General features: G+C 36.1%; 1 protein-coding gene across 1 annotated transcript in view; it reads right to left on the bottom strand.

The window, feature by feature from the left end:
* The window catches only part of PREX2 (phosphatidylinositol-3,4,5-trisphosphate dependent Rac exchange factor 2), a 102177-nt gene that overhangs the window by 42293 nt on the left and 40223 nt on the right, over positions 1 to 19661 (bottom strand). The window contains exons 12-20 of the mRNA XM_034429932.3: positions 17487 to 17590; positions 16275 to 16324; positions 11728 to 11803; positions 10590 to 10662; positions 6777 to 6919; positions 6269 to 6361; positions 3388 to 3536; positions 1979 to 2064; positions 510 to 646 (exon numbers count right to left, since the gene is read on the bottom strand). Coding sequence (XP_034285823.1) covers positions 510 to 646; positions 1979 to 2064; positions 3388 to 3536; positions 6269 to 6361; positions 6777 to 6919; positions 10590 to 10662; positions 11728 to 11803; positions 16275 to 16324; positions 17487 to 17590 — 911 coding nt within the window. The remainder of the gene's footprint in view (positions 1 to 509; positions 647 to 1978; positions 2065 to 3387; positions 3537 to 6268; positions 6362 to 6776; positions 6920 to 10589; positions 10663 to 11727; positions 11804 to 16274; positions 16325 to 17486; positions 17591 to 19661) is intronic.

Here is a 19661-nt window from a genome sequence, read left to right as displayed (position 1 = left end):
AGTTTTCCATTTTAGTTTTGTCTCTGTTTTCCCAGGAAAAGTTTGTTTGTTTGTTTATTAAATTTATTATGCTGCCCTTCTTACCAATAAGGTGACTCTGAGCAGCTATCAGACAAATAATGCTAGGTAAAATGTCTATATGGTTTTTTTTTCCTTTTCCATTTTCACCCTGCAGATATAACAACAGGATCGCCATTATTTTCACATTTAAGTTTTAAGTTTTAAAATGTGTACTCTTTTACAGAACACAGTTTTAATGAAGTCACATGGCAGACTTTTTCAGATAGCAGGGCAAATTTAAAAAGTTGACATGGTAGGTGCCTCCTTGTGAACAAAGACTCACACCTTTTCAATATGAATCATGTGAAAGTAAAAAATCCATTCCATCCATTCATGGTGAAGTGTTATATTGATTATATTTTTCCATGAACTGCCAAAGATAGATAATAGTTATGGGCCACTGAAATAAAAACAAGGACATATGTAATGAACAAAATAATTAGCATTACATGCATTGGTCGTCTGTATTTCCTGCAGGCTGTCACATGGGCAATAACACTTGCATGTGTTTCTTTGCTGACATTAATTCCATTCACTTTGATTATGCACTGTCCAGGATGAAGCCCAGCAGTAGCTGCCACAGTTCCTTTAAAATAGTTAATAAATTAAGTTAAAAGTTTACTTAGAAATGGGAAAAGGCCATATTACAACTGCCATTCCTTTTCAATTCCAATTCATTTTTCAATTCCAGATTATATTAAATTGAACCAACACTACATTGTTAAAGACAAGCTAGAAATACTTTATTCTGAATCATTGAATATCATGTAAGAAAAAAATTATTCAGTTTTCTTAGGGGCTACCCTAAATATGTAGTTGTCCAATCTCTAAAAGGTAAAACCTCAAGATAAAAACATTGCATTTTGTTGAGTCAATCCCTTAGATCAGTGTTTCTCAATCTTGGAAGCTTGAAGATGGGTGGACTTCAATCCCCCAGCCAGCAGTGCTGGCTGGGGGATTCTGGGAGTTGAAGTCCACCCATCTTCAAGCTTCCAAGGTTGAGAAACACTGCCTTAGATGAAGAAGGCAACGCATAATCATATTTTAAGCATTTATTCTATACAAATCTATACAAAATTAATGTGATTAATTATGGGCTGCAAACAATACAGCTGAATAAGGTTCAACCAGGATAAATTCACCGAAGAAGAATTTATAGCATTGGATCCCATGCAGTCTGAAAGCAGTTATTTATAAAACCCCAAATGCTACGTCACACTAAATTACCATATTAGAACTTTATTACTTTTTCATGCTAAATTAAACAGCTTTTCCGCCATACATAGTGTCTCTTCTTCCTTACAGAATTTCTGAAAAGAGGTGAAAATTTAGCTTTTTTGTAAGCTTTTTTCTTGAGCTTTTTGTAAAATCTTATTTTTCTAATTTCTGTTATATATTTCTGTTATATATCCTGTGTTTTCATACTCAAAGGATATATAAGATTACAGTTTCCTATCATGGACATCTCATGAGTCCATGAGTCTCCGGAGAAAGGCGGCATATAAATTGAACTAATAAATCTCTTACGCTCATGGTTTCATAAAGAAATATACTCCACAAGGTATATCTCACTGTATTTAGCCTTTACAAAACACATAAGTAAATGGAAACAGAGAGCAATTAACCCTTAAGCCAAATATCCATCTTGTCACATGGTCTTCCTGGCCAAGATCAAATCAATGTATGCTTGTTAGGTCTGTAGTTAGGGGCTAAAGTCCATTATTCTCTTTATTATTGGTTGTATGAGTATCTAATTTTCAAGTAGCTATATATAACAATAGAAATTACTACTAACTCTTTATACCTAAATTCAGAACCATGCATCAAATTCTTCAAGCATCAATCTCAAGATTCTCTGAATTTGTGTGTGTATTTATTGCATTTGGCCAAATATTCATAAATGCAGGCCACGTCATACCTTTTCCAACAGCATGAACAACAGAAGGGCCAAAGCCTCGTATTTGGAATCCAAGTCCATCCACAGAATCAGGAATCTTAACTGTCCTTTAAGCAAGATAAACCACACAATGAAGCATCTAACACCAACATTTCTGTTTATGCCTCAAATTTTACATAAGATTAAAATAATATAATATACTTATTTTTTAAAAAATAAAGCTTACATTCAGTGGAAAAATAACCACTACTTTTGACATCAACTAGCAAGAAACTTTAAAACAACCTTGAGTTCAGTGAGGTTTGCTTCTAGAAACCTAGATCATAGCTTTAAACATATTATTAGCTAATAATAAACATATATGTAGACAGACCTCGCTTAATGACTGCCCTATTTTGCATGCATTCATAATTACAACAGCATTAATAATGTAACATTATGATCAATTCTCAAATTTATTATTGTCGCGGTCACATGATCACCATTTACACACTTCACAAACAGGTTCTGGCAAGCAGACTCACTGGAGAAACAGACAGTAAAATTGTAATCAGAATCATGTGATGTCCTGCTTAACAACCAATGGTGATATGCTTAAGAACTGAATGGGAAGTGATGTTGGAAGTCCATCAAGATCGAGTGACATTTCATTTAGTGACCACATCACTTAGCAATCAAGTTGCCAGTCCCAATTGTGGTTACTAAGCAAGAACTACCTAATTCTGAACAAATATTGGCATATCAAACAAAAAGATAAATAAATGTTGTGTCCACATAATATGCTAATGAAGAATAACAGAATGACAAATATAATAATTTCTTGATATTTTAGTATTATTAAATGATTAATGGCAAAATGCATTAGATAAATATATTGATGCCAGCCACCCTTCATAATTGCTAGACTTTACCACATTGACTAAAAAGAGTGATAATTAAAATCCAGAGAGAGCCAAATTGAGGAGGGCAATTTTATACCGAAAACTTAAATTTAAATTCAGACACTAGCTTTTCCAACCAATGAAGTTATTCAGAATGACAGGAGAAGAAGAAAAAGCCAATTCATCTTACTTGTTTGCACAAGGGATAGCATCTCCTGCACTATGCCCAGACTATGAAATGCATTCTTTGGAGTTGCATTTAAATCCAATTCAGTGAACAGCTAAGATGTATTTCTTTTGTTGAGCTTTTAATTACTGACATTTCTGAATTGGTTCCAACTGACATATAGTAAACATTCAGAAATATACCTTCCATTTTGTGTTTAACCACTTTGAGTGCATAAATTTGAGGGGAAAGGTAGGATATCATCATTAAAATATATAAAAATTATCTAAATTATTTCTAACATAATAACATTTATGCCTATGCTTTTGGAACATATTTTGGTTACTATTTTTATAATTTCTATAACCAAAGAAACAACTTACTCCCTTGGTTTTGTGCTCACAAGTACCCTGAGGGGCTTTTTACTGTTTAAACATGCTTTCAGAAAGCTATCCACTTCAGTGAAGGGCCTTAGAAAAACTAGGTCACCGTTAATGGTAAAGATCTTTTTTCCAATTTCCAGACCTGCCACCTAGACAAGAAAACAAAATACATATATAATCAATTAGCATCACAACATCAACGATCCATTATTATTTACATGCACAGAGGAAGAGCTTCAAACATTTCCCATATACTTGTATTTACAACTGTGGAATTTATATAACCTTACAGAAAATACCTTTATGAAAAAAACTAATCCTAGCAATTCAGTATTATTGGAAAAATATCCTGTATTTGTAACATTTTATTATTTCTAAGATTTTTTCCCCTATTTGACAGCTTAAAGTTTAAATTAATAGTAAATTAAATAGATTTACTTTTCTATTTACCGACACTTCATTTAAGAGAATCCGTATGAAAATGTCTGACTTAAATAAATAGTAAATTTGTAGATAAATTCAGTTTCGTTTTCAGCTTTAATCTCGTTTCACAAAAATGCAGAAATGAATGCTAGATCAAATTTGAAACATATATTTCTCTATTCAACTGCATATACACAATGTATGTATGCTGATAAATTTTATTTATTATTTTTATTTATTTATTATTTTTGGGATTCACATAGCCACTTCTTGAAAAGGAAGAAGTGAACACTTCTAATTAGGCACAGCCAGAACTCCAGCTATTTAATGGAATCTACAAGGCTTTCTTCCTTGTAATAAATGGCCTCTTGTTTACAGATCTGTATTTCTTTGACATCTCATTCCTGGTTTCTTCTGACTACCATTTTCATATCAGCTGAGGTGGCGGAATGGTTAGAATTCAGCACTGCAGGCTACTTCAACTGACTGCTAGCTGCAGTTCAGTAGTTCAGATCTCACCGGCTCAAGGTTGACTTAGCCTTCCCTCCTTCCAAAGTTGATAAAATGAGAGCTCAGATTGTTGGGGTCAATATGCTGACTCTGTAAACTGCTTAGACAGGGTTCTAAAAGCACTATGAAGCACTATATAAGTCTAAGTGCTATTGGTAGTGCTATATAGTATGTAATTTCTGACTGGGAACAAAAGCAAGTAACTCCATAAGTTTTTCTCTCCATTTTTGGGGGGTATGTGAATCAATAATATGTTCATTTTTCAACTATTCTATGCTTTCAGCAGGTCAAGTGTTAAGAAATTGTTCTCCCTCAAATGCAGAAGAGGATGCTGCTTATACTTTTCTCAAATCTGGACCTATAAGGCTCAAACAGTCCCTAACCTCCTTGCTTTCCAGAGGGCAATTAATATCTGCCTTTTCCTTTGGGGATAGGGTAAAGAGGGGTGGTGAAACTTCCATTTGTAATTCTGTAATGAGATTATTATGGCACTTGCTTGAAAGGTATTGTAATTGTTTTTGTATTTTGTTACCTAATCGTTATCTGTGCAGTTATTTTAAATAATATAAGTGGTTAACAATTTTTCATTATATGCCTACATACAAGTATAGTTCTTTCAGAAAATATAAGAGGTCTTAGGTGTTGCAAGAAGAGACAATTCTTTATTAGACATGTAACTGAAAACCTTAAGTTCTTTTTCCTAATAAGAAACTCGTATTCTTCCACATAATTTTTTTATGAAAAAGATTGGCAGATCATTTCTGTATTATTATTAATTCAACATCTGCTAGGAAAATTAAATTAATAGGCCTTCAAAATGTAAACTGGAACAAATTAGTAATTCAAAGGATATGTTTTAATAGTATTAATTTAATATTCTAACAATCACATTTATTCATTTTAGTAGCCCTACTAAAGACTATCCAGATATGGGGGAGGCAATGGAAGATGCCACATTTTTTAATATTATTGGTGGATCAGATAATCAGAATGAACATTTTAATAAGTATTCTTTGCTAGACTATAACCGTTCCCTAAACAACATTAATTTATTTTACATGGAAACTTTTACGTGCTTATCCATGAACATACTTTTAAGTAGCTATATATAAAATTGTATTGCACAAATATATTTCTTATTCTGCAAAATGATTGTCAAAGTTCTGTATTTAGTTAACCTTTAAAAAATCACCTGCAATATGTAGACTTATACACAGCAACTTTCTCAGCTCCCTTAATCTTCACACATCTAATAATTCTCTATAGTTCTTTATTTTTTCTTACCCTAAATGTGAAGAGTAATGTTTCTTTCAATAACATTAAGATATCAAAGTTCACATTTTTAGGAAATTACAAATATTGACCGTCTGTAAGCTTAAACACCAAGGAGGTGTAAATAGCTGATAATAATTCTCTGTACAGCACTCCCAAGCACTATTTTTGCAGCCCCTAAAAAGCCATTCTAATCATTATTGCTGAAAATCAGGAGCATATCTACTCATATTTTGAGGTAGAAAAGATGAGAAAAATATAATGTAAGCCCAGGTAAATTTAACATAATTTAGAAGAAAACATTAAAACTCTGATGCGAAAAACTGAAAATGTCAGCCCTGGTAAGTATCAGGGCCATATTCAGTGTTGACCATAACTGGATTTTCATGCTACACTGAAATTTTAAAAAAAGAAAAACAGTATAGCTTAATTGCATCGTGTGAAATCATCCATATTGTATGCTTTTAATTTCTACATGATTAAAGTAATACAAATATTTATATTTTACAAATGCTGGGGTAGTCTTTAATAATTTACACACACACACAATCAATTACACACACAAATCAATTAAAAGTATTAAAGTAAAACTTTGTAATTGAAAGAATTGTCAAAACACCTAAACTTTTCTATTAACAGAAATGTAATAATTGGGACAGTTATGAACCTGTATTACCTCAGCATTTGAGCACTTTTCCACTATTTTCACAATTGGTGCTTTGTTTTTGTCTTCCAAACCAAAACCATAAGTTCCATCACTTGATCTGATCTGAAAAAAGATAAACATTTAAATCAATATGCTGAATAAGTATGGATGACAGGCAACTGTTACTACTATATGATTGTTATCATTATGGACATTACATCTGGCAAATATATTCATCTGCAAAAGCTGTGACATTAATCATAAGCATTTATTTGAGCATTGTATGAATATTTAACCAATACAGTCTAACTTTGGACTCTATAAAGACCTATATGTTGCACTCCAGTTAATATATATTTTCTTCACAAAACTGAATAATACAAAAAACAGCAAGAGAGGTCTAGGGGATTTAAGTTGATGGACAATAGCATGGATCTGAAAAAAACTACAAATTATAACATTGTCTATGTGCAAATAATAGGAATTAGCAACAAAATCAAACAAACAAACATACAGACTTAATTTTTAAAAAACGTACCAGCAACGATTTTGCGATTACATTTTCCACTACTTTTAAGTCATGTTTCATAAGTCTGTGTTTCATGTTGGAGCCTTCCATTTCTTCATCCGCAAAAAAACGAAATAGAAGTGGTTCATCTTTGAATTCACTTTTTTCCAGCACTGTTTGACAGAGAAAAGGTTAATATTTGTGTAGACATATTGATTTATAATTCAACTAAAATTTTATTTACTATATGGTTTATTAAATAACTGCATCTTCCAATCCAAACTGAGCTGTCTGATAAACTCTTTATCTCTTATTAATAATTCCCACTTCAGTGAAAGGAAAAAGCTATATCTCAGAAACAATTATTTTCTATTAATAGACCATATATTATGGAATATTTTCCCTCCTGAACTTAGAGCAGCACCCATTCTAATGACATTGTGAAAATAGGTTAAAATCAGATTTCCAGAAAGTATTTGTAGAATGGTAAAGTGTCATCATATTTAGCTTTATTGCACTGTAAATCACTATTTCTTATTGTGCTTAATGTAGTTTTGTTATACTGTTATGTAAGTTATTTTATGTTATTAACTCTAGGAGTCTTCAAGGATTATGCCAGTGTATAAAACTAATAAATAAATAAGTAGATCCTTGTAATATTGTATTTTTCACAGCTATTAGTAAATAATTTTACAAAGAAAACAGTGTAGAATTTCATGATTGGCAAGAATGAACTCTATCTGTAATTTGTACAGATATTCTAAAGAGGTTCTTAATTAGATAGTACTTTTTAAAAATATAAATCACCGAACAAAAATTCTAGTAACAAACCAATAAATGCTACATACTGCATATCCTAGGGTAGTGATGGCTAACCTTTTGGCCATTGCGTGCCAAAAACGGTGTGTGTGGGTGTGGGTGTGACACACACGCACATGCCCACACCCATAATTCTTTTTTTTGTTGTTGAAAAGTTTTACAAAAAACAAAAATTTTCTTCCCCGCCATATTCCCCCCACCCTTTCCCTCCCCTCATCCCACCCCCAAACCTCCCAGAGCAAAATACAAGGTGTTTCATTTAACAATCATAAACTAGATTAACCTACTTATCCTTAGACTACTAACTCCCCCCCCGAAACCTTAACTCCACTATAGATAACAAAATACTTCTAATACTTAACGTTCATTCATAAGCTATTTGATATTTTCTTGTCTGATACTTATTTTGAATATAGTCAATCCATCTTCTCCATTCCGATACATATCTTTCTTGTGTATAGTCCTTCAAGTACGCTGAGATTTTCGCCATTTCTGCTAGGTTCATTACTTTCAGTATCCACTCTTCAATAGTAGGCAAAGATTCCTTCTTCCAATATTGTGCTACCAACAGCCTAGCTGCTGATATTAGATTCAAAATCAATTTAGTTTCTAATACTGTACAGTCCATTGTTATACCCATGTTGTGGCTCTGTCCTCCGAGCCTATCTTATCGGAGGAAGAAGGCTCCGAACATGAAGGAGAGGAGATGGCCAGGCCTCCCTCTCCAGGACCCTCCTCTCTGGCAATGCCTCAGGTGTCTCCCGAAGGAGAAGAGACTGGCCAGGAGCCAGGTGTTTCCGAGCCATCGGATAGTGACGAAGAAACATTGTGGTTGGACCCACGCCAGCGTCAGAGAGACAAGGGTGAGCAGCAGAAAAGGAGGCATGCCAGAGATTAAGCTGAGTCACTGGACCACACCCCACAGGCTATAAAAGGGAGTGTGGTGGCCATTCGGACTCTGTGACGGACAAAGCTAATCTCTGGCGAGGCACTTGCACCTTCGGACACAACACCTATTTGCCGTGGATTTAATTACAAACTGGACTATTCAAACTGTGTGTATTTTTGTCTGTGTTATCGGAGTAAAAGCTCTTGGCAGGCAGCCACGGAGTTGCTGCCAAGTTCCTTATCACTGACGTTGTGTGTTTGAAGAGTTTATTTAACCCTCGGCTGGCTGGTTGGATGTGTGCGTGATACAGGGACAGAACAACCCAATAGGAACAATTGACCAATCAACCTTCTTTTCAGAATATTCTGCATCACCCACCAAATTTTTATCCAAAATGCCTTGATTTTCTTACAGGTCCACCATATATGATAATAGCTTGCATCATTACATTCACATCTCCAACATTTAGCTTGCAAATTCGAGTACATACATGATAATTTTTTAAGATCTAAGTGCCATCCATGGATCTGTATTGTAACATTGCCAATTCATCATCCACTTTCTCTGTTCTAGTCATGACATCACCCATTTTGCTTTCCAAATTTAAATTGGCTTCATTAATTTCTTCAACTTTCCCATCAAGCTGGATAACAAGGTTTGACAATCCTGATATAGCATAAACAATATCATCTCTTATTTCATCGTGGGTTTTTTGCAACCACCTCCTTGACTGAACTGATATCCTCCTCAACTTTCTTTAATTTCCCTTCCACAAGTAGTGTTAGATTATTCATTGCTGTGGCTTGATTATTCATAGCTTCTTTCATTGCTACTGCTTGATTATTCATAGCATCTCTCATTGATGTTGCTTGATTATTCATGGCTTCTTTCATAAATTCTTTAAAATCATTAAGTGCAGCTTCCTGACTCTGAGTCTGAGTCTGTGGATCAGCCGGAAGTTGTGCTTTCTGTGTCACCACTGACACAACTGGAGAACCTCCCCCTCCTTTAACAACTCCTGGTTTCACTTGTCTAGAAGCCTTTCCCCCCCCCCCCCTCTTTTACGGAGATCTTTAAAAGACACAAAGTCTTTTAAACAACTTTAAAGTATTTGTAATTTATAGTCTCCAATTTCCAATTACCAGGCAAGATAGTTTTTTCTTTGGTTTTCCACAAACTCTCACTTCCCAGCAGTTAATAAGCAGCTAATCCACTCTCCCAGCGCAAAGCTCTCAAGCACTTTCATTTCTGGCTTTCACTTTCAAAACCATAACAAAGATGCCATCTGCAGCCTCCAGCTCAATGAAATTCAATTTGAAACAAAGTAACTTCGGAGTTGAGCTCTGTACTTTTAAAGCTTGTTCTCCTGTTTTCCGCTCTATCTGCACTTGTAATCAGTCAAACTCACTTTTGAAAGCAGGATCGGATCGCGGCTTCTCGCTCTGCTTTCGCAGAGTCGTCCTGGCTCCAGAGCTTCTTGGCGGGCTGGCTGGGGAGCTCTCACCCTCCAAGCCTCTGGAAATGTTCCAGAGGGCTTTCGGGGAGTTCTACTCTTGCCCACCAGCTCTCCTCTCCTTCTTTTCCCGAAGGAGAGTTTTTCAGCCACCAGACAGCCGGTTTGCGGTCAAAGCAGCTTTTACGAAGACACAGGGCTGGCGGTCTTAAAAGACCGTCCACGGAGCCTGCGGTGCCGACCGGAAGTCCCCCACACCCATAATTCTATGCGCCCAGCCACCCACGCATGCACGCATGACCCCCCGCGCTTTCCCCTCTTTTGGCACGCAATGGCACAGTGGGCCCAGTAGGCCTGTTTTTCACTCTCCCCAGGCTCCAGAGCCTTTCTAGGAGCCTGGGGAGGAAAAAATGGCCTTCCCTATCCCACCAGAAGTCCTCCAGAGGCTGGAAACAGTGTGTTTCCTGACTTCTGGTGGGTCCAGAAGGCCTGAAAATCAGCTGGCCAGAACTAAGCTCACATGCCCATCAATATGGCTCTGCGTGCCATCTGTGGCACGCGTGCCATAGGTTCGCCATCACAGTCCTAGGGAAATTATTTATTACAGTATTGATATTAGATTTTAAAATTAGAATCTTTATATTGTTTTTTTTTAAAAAAATTGTATAAATTTATAGTTTACCATGATGCATAAATCCATTGTCACACAGCGCTATTCCAAAGATCATTGCTTCTTCTCTTGTTCTGCAATCCCCCTGCACATAAGTTTATTGATATAAAAATAAATATGGCCATTAGTTAAAATAATTTCTATATTTTGGTTGTAATAATGTGATAATAAATTTATAGTTTAATACTTGGTATTTTGTATTTACTTTGGTATTAAAATAAAATATACCCGTATTTTTTTGGACTATAAGATGTTTTGGACTATAAGACACACCTAGCTTTTGGGGAGAAAAACAAGAAAAAAAATGTCCCTCTGGCTCTGCCCCCTTGCAGCAAACAGTCTGGCCAGCTTCAGTACAGCCTGATTTAGCACGAGCAGCTGATAGACGGTTGGATCTGCCTCCTAGAATACTGCCTATCAACTGTTCCAGTGTGCAGGGATCGCCACTGCCCATCGCCGTTGCTGCCACCTATCACCACCTCCATGCACCCCATTTTTAGCCTCTGCATACCCCATTTTTGGCCTCTGCGTTCCCGATTTCAGCCCGTTCCAGGTGGTGGCGATAGGCCAAAAATGGGGCGCATGGAGGTGGCAATAGGCGGCAGCGGCCATGGGCAGCAACGGCGGTAATGGGCAGTGGCAATCCCCGCAGCCTGGAACAGCTGATAGGTGGTATTCCAGGAGGCAGATCCAACCGCCAAGTAGCTGCTCGTGCTAAATCAGGCTGTGCTGAAACTGACCAGGCTGTTTGCTTTTTGCTGCAAGGAGACAAATTTATGGGAGCCAGAAGCCGAAGGGTGGGGGCCGGATGGGTGGGGCTTCGGCAATATTCATTCTATAAGATGCATAGACATTTCCCCCCGTTTGGGGGGGGAGTGCGTCTTATACACCAAAAAATACCAAAAAATCTTGTATAATATAATCTAACTTTTTTTTAAAAAAATGGGCAGTAGAAGAATGCTTAATACTTTAAAGTCTTTCAAAAGATACCAGGACTAACAGCTGAGTAATAATACCAAAATATTTGTAGCTTAGTTAATATATAAAAGCAAAATTATATGACATATAAAATGTTCATTTCTAATGGAAATGTATTCACATTTATTTCATGTTACTAATCAAATTTAAATACTTCAGAGCACTGTCCTACCTGTGCAATTAGCCAGTCTATCATTTTATTAGCCATTATGACAGATTTGTAGGTTCTTAAATGGTAATCTTTATCTCTGAGGAGAAAAAAAGGATAAATTAATTCATCCTCAAAATATATATTCTACAAAAGCTGAATACCATATATTATACCCCTAATATAACCTAAGGTTTGCATTACTTTGTAATAATGACACTTTATTTTAGTTACAGTACTGTGTATTTTGGGCAAGGTTCAAAGGGTATTACAAAATCTAATACATCTCCATCTCCCATACATCTCCAAAACTAGGCTTTTTTATTTATGGAATTACCTTGATGAGGGACTAAAAGAAAACATTACAGCATAATATTGGATGTATTACACCATGGATGTTTCCACATGGAATTTGTGTCTTGTGTCTTCTACTTTCTCCTACTCCTACTTTCCACATATAAATATCGGTAGAGACACAAAACACAAAACTTCAAGTACTATTAAGGAAATCTGAAATAGTAATACAACTTTAATATCCTTGCTTGACTGATTAATTAGATTTATATCCTGCCTTTCCTGCACAAATTCAAGTTGGCTTATCTAGAATCTTCCTCATTTTATTCCTACAGCAAGCCTGTAAAATAGGTTGGGCTAAGAGAGATTATGATTACTCCAAAGTCATTTAATGAATGGCTGAATATGCACTTATACCACTGAGAGTTTCTCAGTTGGAAAAACCATTTGCTTTAATATTTTTTATATCATAATTCTATTCTCAGTATTATTTTGAGTTGAGCGACATATATTATTTTCCTGGCAGATTAAGCATTTTTTAAAAAATAAAACTCACTACATAGAACAATACCAAGACAGGGTTATACCTAAAAAAGAGAAAAAGCAAAAATGTACATTTCCATTCATCTGAATCCAGAGAGGCAAATGCTGCCTATCGTTTTATCATTAAAATTTAATAATGACTAGCTTACTTTGCAATATTTTTGCTTAAATTAATGTATGACATTTTATAATTCATTCCTATTATTTCTGGCATTTTGCAGTTTGAAAATTGCTTGCTACTTGTTTATTATATTGATTTTATGTGGTACATTTAAAAAAAAGTACTGTTTATGTTTTGTTTGGGTTAAGTTGTACATGCATAAATTGTGGAAAGAAAAAGCAACTGGGTTCTTTTACTACGAGAAAGGTGTATGAATAAACTAATAGGAATCTAGTAAGATTCCTATTAGTACGGTACGAGAAGTACGAGTTAGAAGGTACATCTATCCTGTATTAACTCCAATGCCAGAGTGCATTGGCTCTCAAAGTATGTTTGGCCCCAATCCTCCCTCCAGATTAAATATTGTAAGTAAATAAATAAATACAAGTAAAATATAAATGAGATTATACTTACATGCACACAAACTTTCATATGTGTCCTAAACACTTATTTAGAAATTGACAGTTTGAAGTAACAGTTACCTGTATCTATACATAACAGCAACCAGAAATTGAGTAGTTGAACTTTTACCCAGAATGAAAATGTAATTTTATTGCTAGAAACCTGCTGTTTTTGTGTGGGTGACTTTATCTTTTAGAATTCTTTTTCATAGGAAACATGCTTGACTTCATTTTCTGACTATTATATGTGGTCCTTGAAGACTAGAATCTATATAAATAAAAATGTAAATGTCCGTTTGTACATAACCGCACATCTCCGAAAGTTCTTCACCAATTGGTTTCAAATTTTGACACAACGTTGCATTCAACTACGGGTGTGTTTTTATATACCTATATTATATACATGTCACACCTGTGACAGGTAAAAACATGAAAAACATTGGAAAACATTGAAAGACATTGACAAACATTGAAAAACAGCGCCACCTGCTGGACGTAAAACCAACATGGCAGCCTCCCAGCCCTGATTACGTGCAACAGATTTCTGCTCCTTATATTTAGACTCTCCATATTGCTTCCAAGAAACTGTGCATTTGGAAGGCAGAGATGCCCGAAGGCCATATCCTGCCACCAGGCTCAGCAGGTAGGCAGCTGGCTCCCCACCAGGAAGCCCTCGCAGCCAGCGCTTCTAGGGCTGGGCGGGACCCGCCCGAACTTGGCTCTGACCTCCCCCTCTCCCAGCTGCCCTGCGAACTAGCCTTGCCCGCCACTGCTGCCCATCCCCCTCGCCAGCCGCTCTCGGGACTCCCACCAAAGAACACCTGGCAACGAGGCTGCCTGGGTCCGCCGAGCGGGAACCCTCTGTTCCTCGCCTGGCCCGAATCGCACCTGGCCCGGTGCTGCCACAGGCCCTGAGGTCAGAAAGATCAGCCGCTAACCGGCGCTATGCGAATCCGGTCGGTGAGTGGGAAATGGAGGCAACTGGAGCCTCGGGGTTGCCTTTGACCAGCGCCGTCTTTGATTCCCAGGTGGGCGCTCTGGCAGTTCACGGAGCCTACACGAAAATTTTGGCCTCTGGCAGAAAAGGGGCTCCAGGGAGGCTTTGGGGGCAGAAACGGGCAGGAGGGAGAATGGCCAGCCCTCCTTCGTTTCACCTGGAAGAGGGGGGATTTAATCATTCGCCTGCCCTTGGCAGGCGGGGGAGGAGAACTGCGCAGCAGGGATCCAGTGGGGTGTGCGTGGCTCCTGGCTTTGCCACTTTCTTCCTTCGGGCAGGAAGCTCCAAACCAGCCACACCCCCTCCCTCCATCCCTTCCCTTCCCTGCTATGCATCTCCCCATCGAGCCCCCAAAGAACATCTGTGTAGGGAGGACAGAGGGGCCCCCCGAGTTTCTGCTGTGGTGCAGAGAGCTGCAAAGGCCTGGCCTGAAAAGGTAAGGGTGATGGCGGGGGATGCAGAAGAGGCCGGGCCAGAGACAGAGATAAACAGAGAGAGAGGAAGAGAGAGACATAGAGAAATACAGAGAGACGGGGGGAGAGAGAGACACATACAGAGATACAGAGAGAGAGGTGGGAGAGAGAGAGACAGAGAGATACAGAGAGAGGGGGAGAGAGAGACACATAGAGACATACAGAGGGGGAGAAGAGAGAGAGACATAGATACAGAGTGGGGAAGAGAGAGACAGAGCGATAGAGAGAGAGGGGGAGAGAGACAGAGAGAGGGGGAGAGAGAGACACATAGAGAGATACAGAGTGGGGAGAGAGACATAGAGAGATACAGACGGGAGAGAGAGAAAGACATAGAGAGATACAAAGAGAGAGGGGGAGACAGAGAAGGAGGATTTTGTGGTTCCCATTGTTTTTTAGCAACCGATTCTCTGCCTTAATCACCAGCTGGGTAGGTGTGGCTCAGGGGCTGTCATGTGACTGATGAAAGTGAATGATGTCGAGTTGGCCACGCCCACCAAATGTTCGTGGAGAGTTTGGAACTTCAGCCTCACTCTTTTAGCCCAGCAGAAGCACCAGACTGGGCCACAGCAATGCATGGCCGGGTACAGCTAGTGTTTGAATATTTTAAGGAATAGGCCAATACTTGCAAACTTTAAAGAATGTTAAATTAGTTTCATCAGATTTAAGATTGGTACATCAAAATGTTCTATTTGAATTTATTGGATGCCCCAAAGAATGTATTTAAAAAGAGATTTTATCTGTTAGCACTGGAAAAAATGTGATGAGGTATTAAATCATGATTTAGTGCTGTGAGTTATTGGTATCTTTTTGGAACAATATTTTAATACACGGTATTTAAGTAGATTTAAGGGGAAATCTTTCAGTAGTAAAGATACTAATGTCACATTGACTTATATTCTAAAATGTGGGACACTTCACTGTTGTTTAAAAACTTTGGTTATATCTGGCGTGAGAAATTGGAAAAGCATTAATTTTCTGGACATCAAGGACTAGATTCAAGATATGAAATTTATCCATTTTTGAAAAGGCTATTTTTTTCCACTAATCAAAACAATGCAGTATGTTCTCTGTGATATACATTTCATAATATCTAGAAGAACAGAAGGTTTATTATTTAAAATGATCATTGTTTGATATTTAATATATAGGTGACATGCCGAGATGGTTTATATTTTTTCTTTCAGGATTTGTATTGTTTATTAATTATATTTTTCTCTTATTGTTCTTCGTTTGCATTGGAATGAAATATTGTATGCATTGTTTTAGCTAATTTTATTTTATGCTATTATTTTATGTCTATCTATGAATCAACCTGTAGGCTTTTGCCCTTAGATACATGCATGTACACACACATACACAGTGTGTGTGTGTGTGTGTGTGTGTGTGTGTGTGTGTGTGTGTGTTTGTGCATATATGTGTGTGTACAAAATGTTTCTGTACTTGTCTGTCTATTGGAAATGGAAGTATAGATGCAAACATGCCTTGCATTAATCTTACACCATTTATTGAAGGCTTTGCTGGTCAATAATCGAAGTAAAATGACTGATTGTTTTTATGAAAGGTTCTAGGCAGACTTTCTATGGCTATAATGTTAGCTAAGTCTTCTGTTAATAGAACAATGAACAATTATTGAGCAAGATCTACATAAGTGGGTAGCAACTACTAATAACCTTATGAAACTAAACAATGAAACTCAAACTTACCTTACCACAGGAGTAAACAGACTGTGCAGACGACAATATAATCTTACACCCTGTTAAGTATATGAACAATATTCAATCTAAATTACTCAATATCAAGTAAAGTCCATATATATTTATACAGGTTACTATCTCAAATAATGGCAATTTATTGCCTTAATTTAAATTGCTTTATAAAATAAGAGAGGAAAAAATTCCTTCAAAAGCATATTTGAAATCCAGGAAAATTCCAATAGCTACTTCTTCAAAAATAAATATTGATTCATTTGTTCTTTTAGTATACCAGCAACATTTTCAACTGTGCCCTCTTATCCACTGACACCTAAACCAAACACAAATATGAAAAAAATGATAGCTTTGACTAATGAATTAAAGAATACTTGTCAGTACTTCTTACTGAGAGTTGCTTCTACTGTTTAATTATCACATGTTCAAAGTGTAGGCATGAAAGCAGTTATGACTTCTGTTCACAATACTATGATAAAGTAGGATTTATAGCTTATTTAGTTACAATGCTCTAGTGTTCGTACATTACTCATCCCTTCACAAGAACAGATACATAAATCGGACATTTTTTTAACGGTTTATTATACCAGGATCATAAACCAAGATTTAAAACAGGGTTTGTTAGCTTGTTTGTCTACTACAAAGCATTATCACAAAACATCACACTAAAGCAGTGTTTGTTGATCTCAGCAATTGTAAGATGCAGGGGCTTCAACTCCCATAATTCCTCAGCCAGCATTAAGGTTGAGAAGCACTATTAAGGTATTCCTGCCCAATTTATTTACTGGGATTAAATAAGGCAAAAGAATGACTGGAAGGATGCATGTACCTCATGCACACAGTGAGCTAATTTTTAATGAATTATTGGCCTGCCTCTAGTCTTAAGCAAATGAATATAGCATGTTATTCATTGAAAGAATACTAACATTAAACTGTAAAATAAGAGAACATAGATAACATTGCTAAATTCAATCAAATTATACTCACTTATTACATTATGTTAGGATTGAATATTATGTAACACAACACTGTAATTTGTCTTTCATTTCAACAGCTCAACATAATTTTATCTCCTTATTTTTGCACATCAGGAAAACAGGAAATTTAACTTATATTAAATTTATAACACCAATTTTATAATGCCATATTTTTAGTTTTTAATCAGAATGTATTTTTAATTAGTATAACTATTTAGTATAATGTTTGTACCTTTGAGATTACATCTTGCATTTCATTTCTTGGATAATATGTGCCATCATCATAACGGAATCTATAGAGCATGTGTTCAGGTTTAAACTGATGTTTGTCTGTAACTAACGCAAACATAAAAATATGTCAATGTAAAGAAAATACATGAAAAGAGCTAAAAGTATCCTAAAATTGGCTGTAATGGATTTGCCCTTTTTCACAATGGGATTAATAGGGTTTCATTAGACTTCATCATATGCTTTTATTTTATTGTTTGTCCTGAATCTGATTAGCAAGAATTTTATGTTGCAAAGAATGCTATACATCACGGGTATCAAACTCACGATATCACGTTGTCGTCACGTGACATATTGCAACTTTTTCCCCTTCACTAAACCAGGAGTGGATGTGGCCAGCCAATGATGCATCCGGCCCGCAGGCCGTGAGTTTGAGACGTCTTCTATACATCATAGCCTTTGTCAAAGATTCAAATGTCCCATTATTCCCAGCTATCTTTGCATTGGGAAAAGATTGGTTAAAGATTTAAAATAGTAAACGCATAACTTATGAACCCAAAGCTTTCCTGCAACTACCAGATTTATTCCAAAAGTGGTTGCCAAATTTGAATCTTAATATGAATCTTTAATCCCTCTCTCTCATTCTTTAGTAGCCACTGCCAACTGCCTGAACTGAAAATAAATCTTTTTCTCAAGAACAAATCTCACAATGTCCTCATTATCAAGCTTTATTAAAAATAATGTGGGAGTGTTACAAGTATTCCAGCAAGTGAACAATTCTCCCCTTAGTACTAAAATATATTTGTGTATGTCAGGTCAGGAATTTGAGTCTTTTCTCACAATTTATTGGTATAATAATGAGGATGTATATTTTTTTCTCAGATGCAGCTTTGGGATATTTAAGTAACAGCTATTTGAATCCTTATCAGTTCACAATAGGTCTTTTTAAATAAACAAATAAAACTTCAGCATTAGCTTTTGGACTCCAGTTGTCTTTTACTGACTTTTCTTTCTTATAGTTCCACTGACTGCTGGAGGTTCCATTCTGAAAAGTTTTAAAACGTAAACACAACTTAGTATTTAATGAAGGCCTGTCTCTTAACATCTCTTAATATCCCTACCAGAATATGTTTGGAAGAAGCAATGAAAATCAAGGATTTTTTCGGAAAAAATGCCCAGCAATGTTTTTAAGCTGCTAACAGTAGGGTGCAATTTAATGGCTACATAAATATAACACTATATCCCATGTCATGTTACACAATCTCTCTTTCACAGACACCCTCAAACACATAATTAAAATTTTAAAACAACCCAATGCCTGTATAAGGACACACAGCTCTTTTAAGATTTTCTTAAATCTGATAAACAATTAAACTGATAAAAAGAAGGTTTTCAAACAAACTAATTATGCAATAGCAGAAAACAAAACAAGATACAGAAACATCAAGAAAAAAATATTAAATGCAACATCTGAATATTTTAAACAATTGAGCTACAAAACGGGAAGAAGCAAGTTGTATATTGATCATATTTAGTCTGAACCACCAATTAGTCTTGTTACCAACAATTAATGATCTTAAGTTATTTGAAAATCAAACAAAAATGCTAAAAGTCAGATTCATTGATATTTATGATTGAAAAGTTATAAATTTATAACTTTTGCATCCTTGAATCACTTTGTCGTATTGTTTGACTAACAGAACAAAAATATTAAAGATTTAATTAAGATATGTTAACTTCTGTTTTCTTCAGATGCACATCCTTGTCTGCACTTGGAAAGTAGCCTGGTTTATACTTAAGATGGAAGAACTTCAAGGAATCTCAAAGCTGTTTGCTAGGCATAAAGCAAAAAAACTCAACCAAACAAACAAGAGGAAGACAATTGCAAGTGATTATTGTCTTGCTGCCAAAAAAACCCAGCATGACTTTGAACTCAATAAGAGTTGACTTGAAGAAGGCTTTAATTCTTACTTTCTTCAACTGTTCTGATACGAAAAGCATATATTTGAGTTATTTATTAGATAAAGAGTAGAGTCATTTAAAATTAAAAAAAGAAGTGAATTAAAAACACCCACAAGCTTCACAGTGGTTTTGAGTTAACCAATTATTGCAAGTCAATAAAAATAATATTGAATGAATAATATCAATAAAATCTTTATGCTGTTAATGATACTTAACG

Source organism: Pantherophis guttatus, chromosome 3 (assembly GCF_059756535.1).
Source record: "Pantherophis guttatus breed Tessera chromosome 3, ASM5975653v1, whole genome shotgun sequence".
Lineage (NCBI taxonomy): Eukaryota > Metazoa > Chordata > Lepidosauria > Squamata > Colubridae > Pantherophis > Pantherophis guttatus.
Note: the sequence above shows the minus strand (reverse complement) of the source record. Positions and strands in the feature narration are given on the sequence as shown.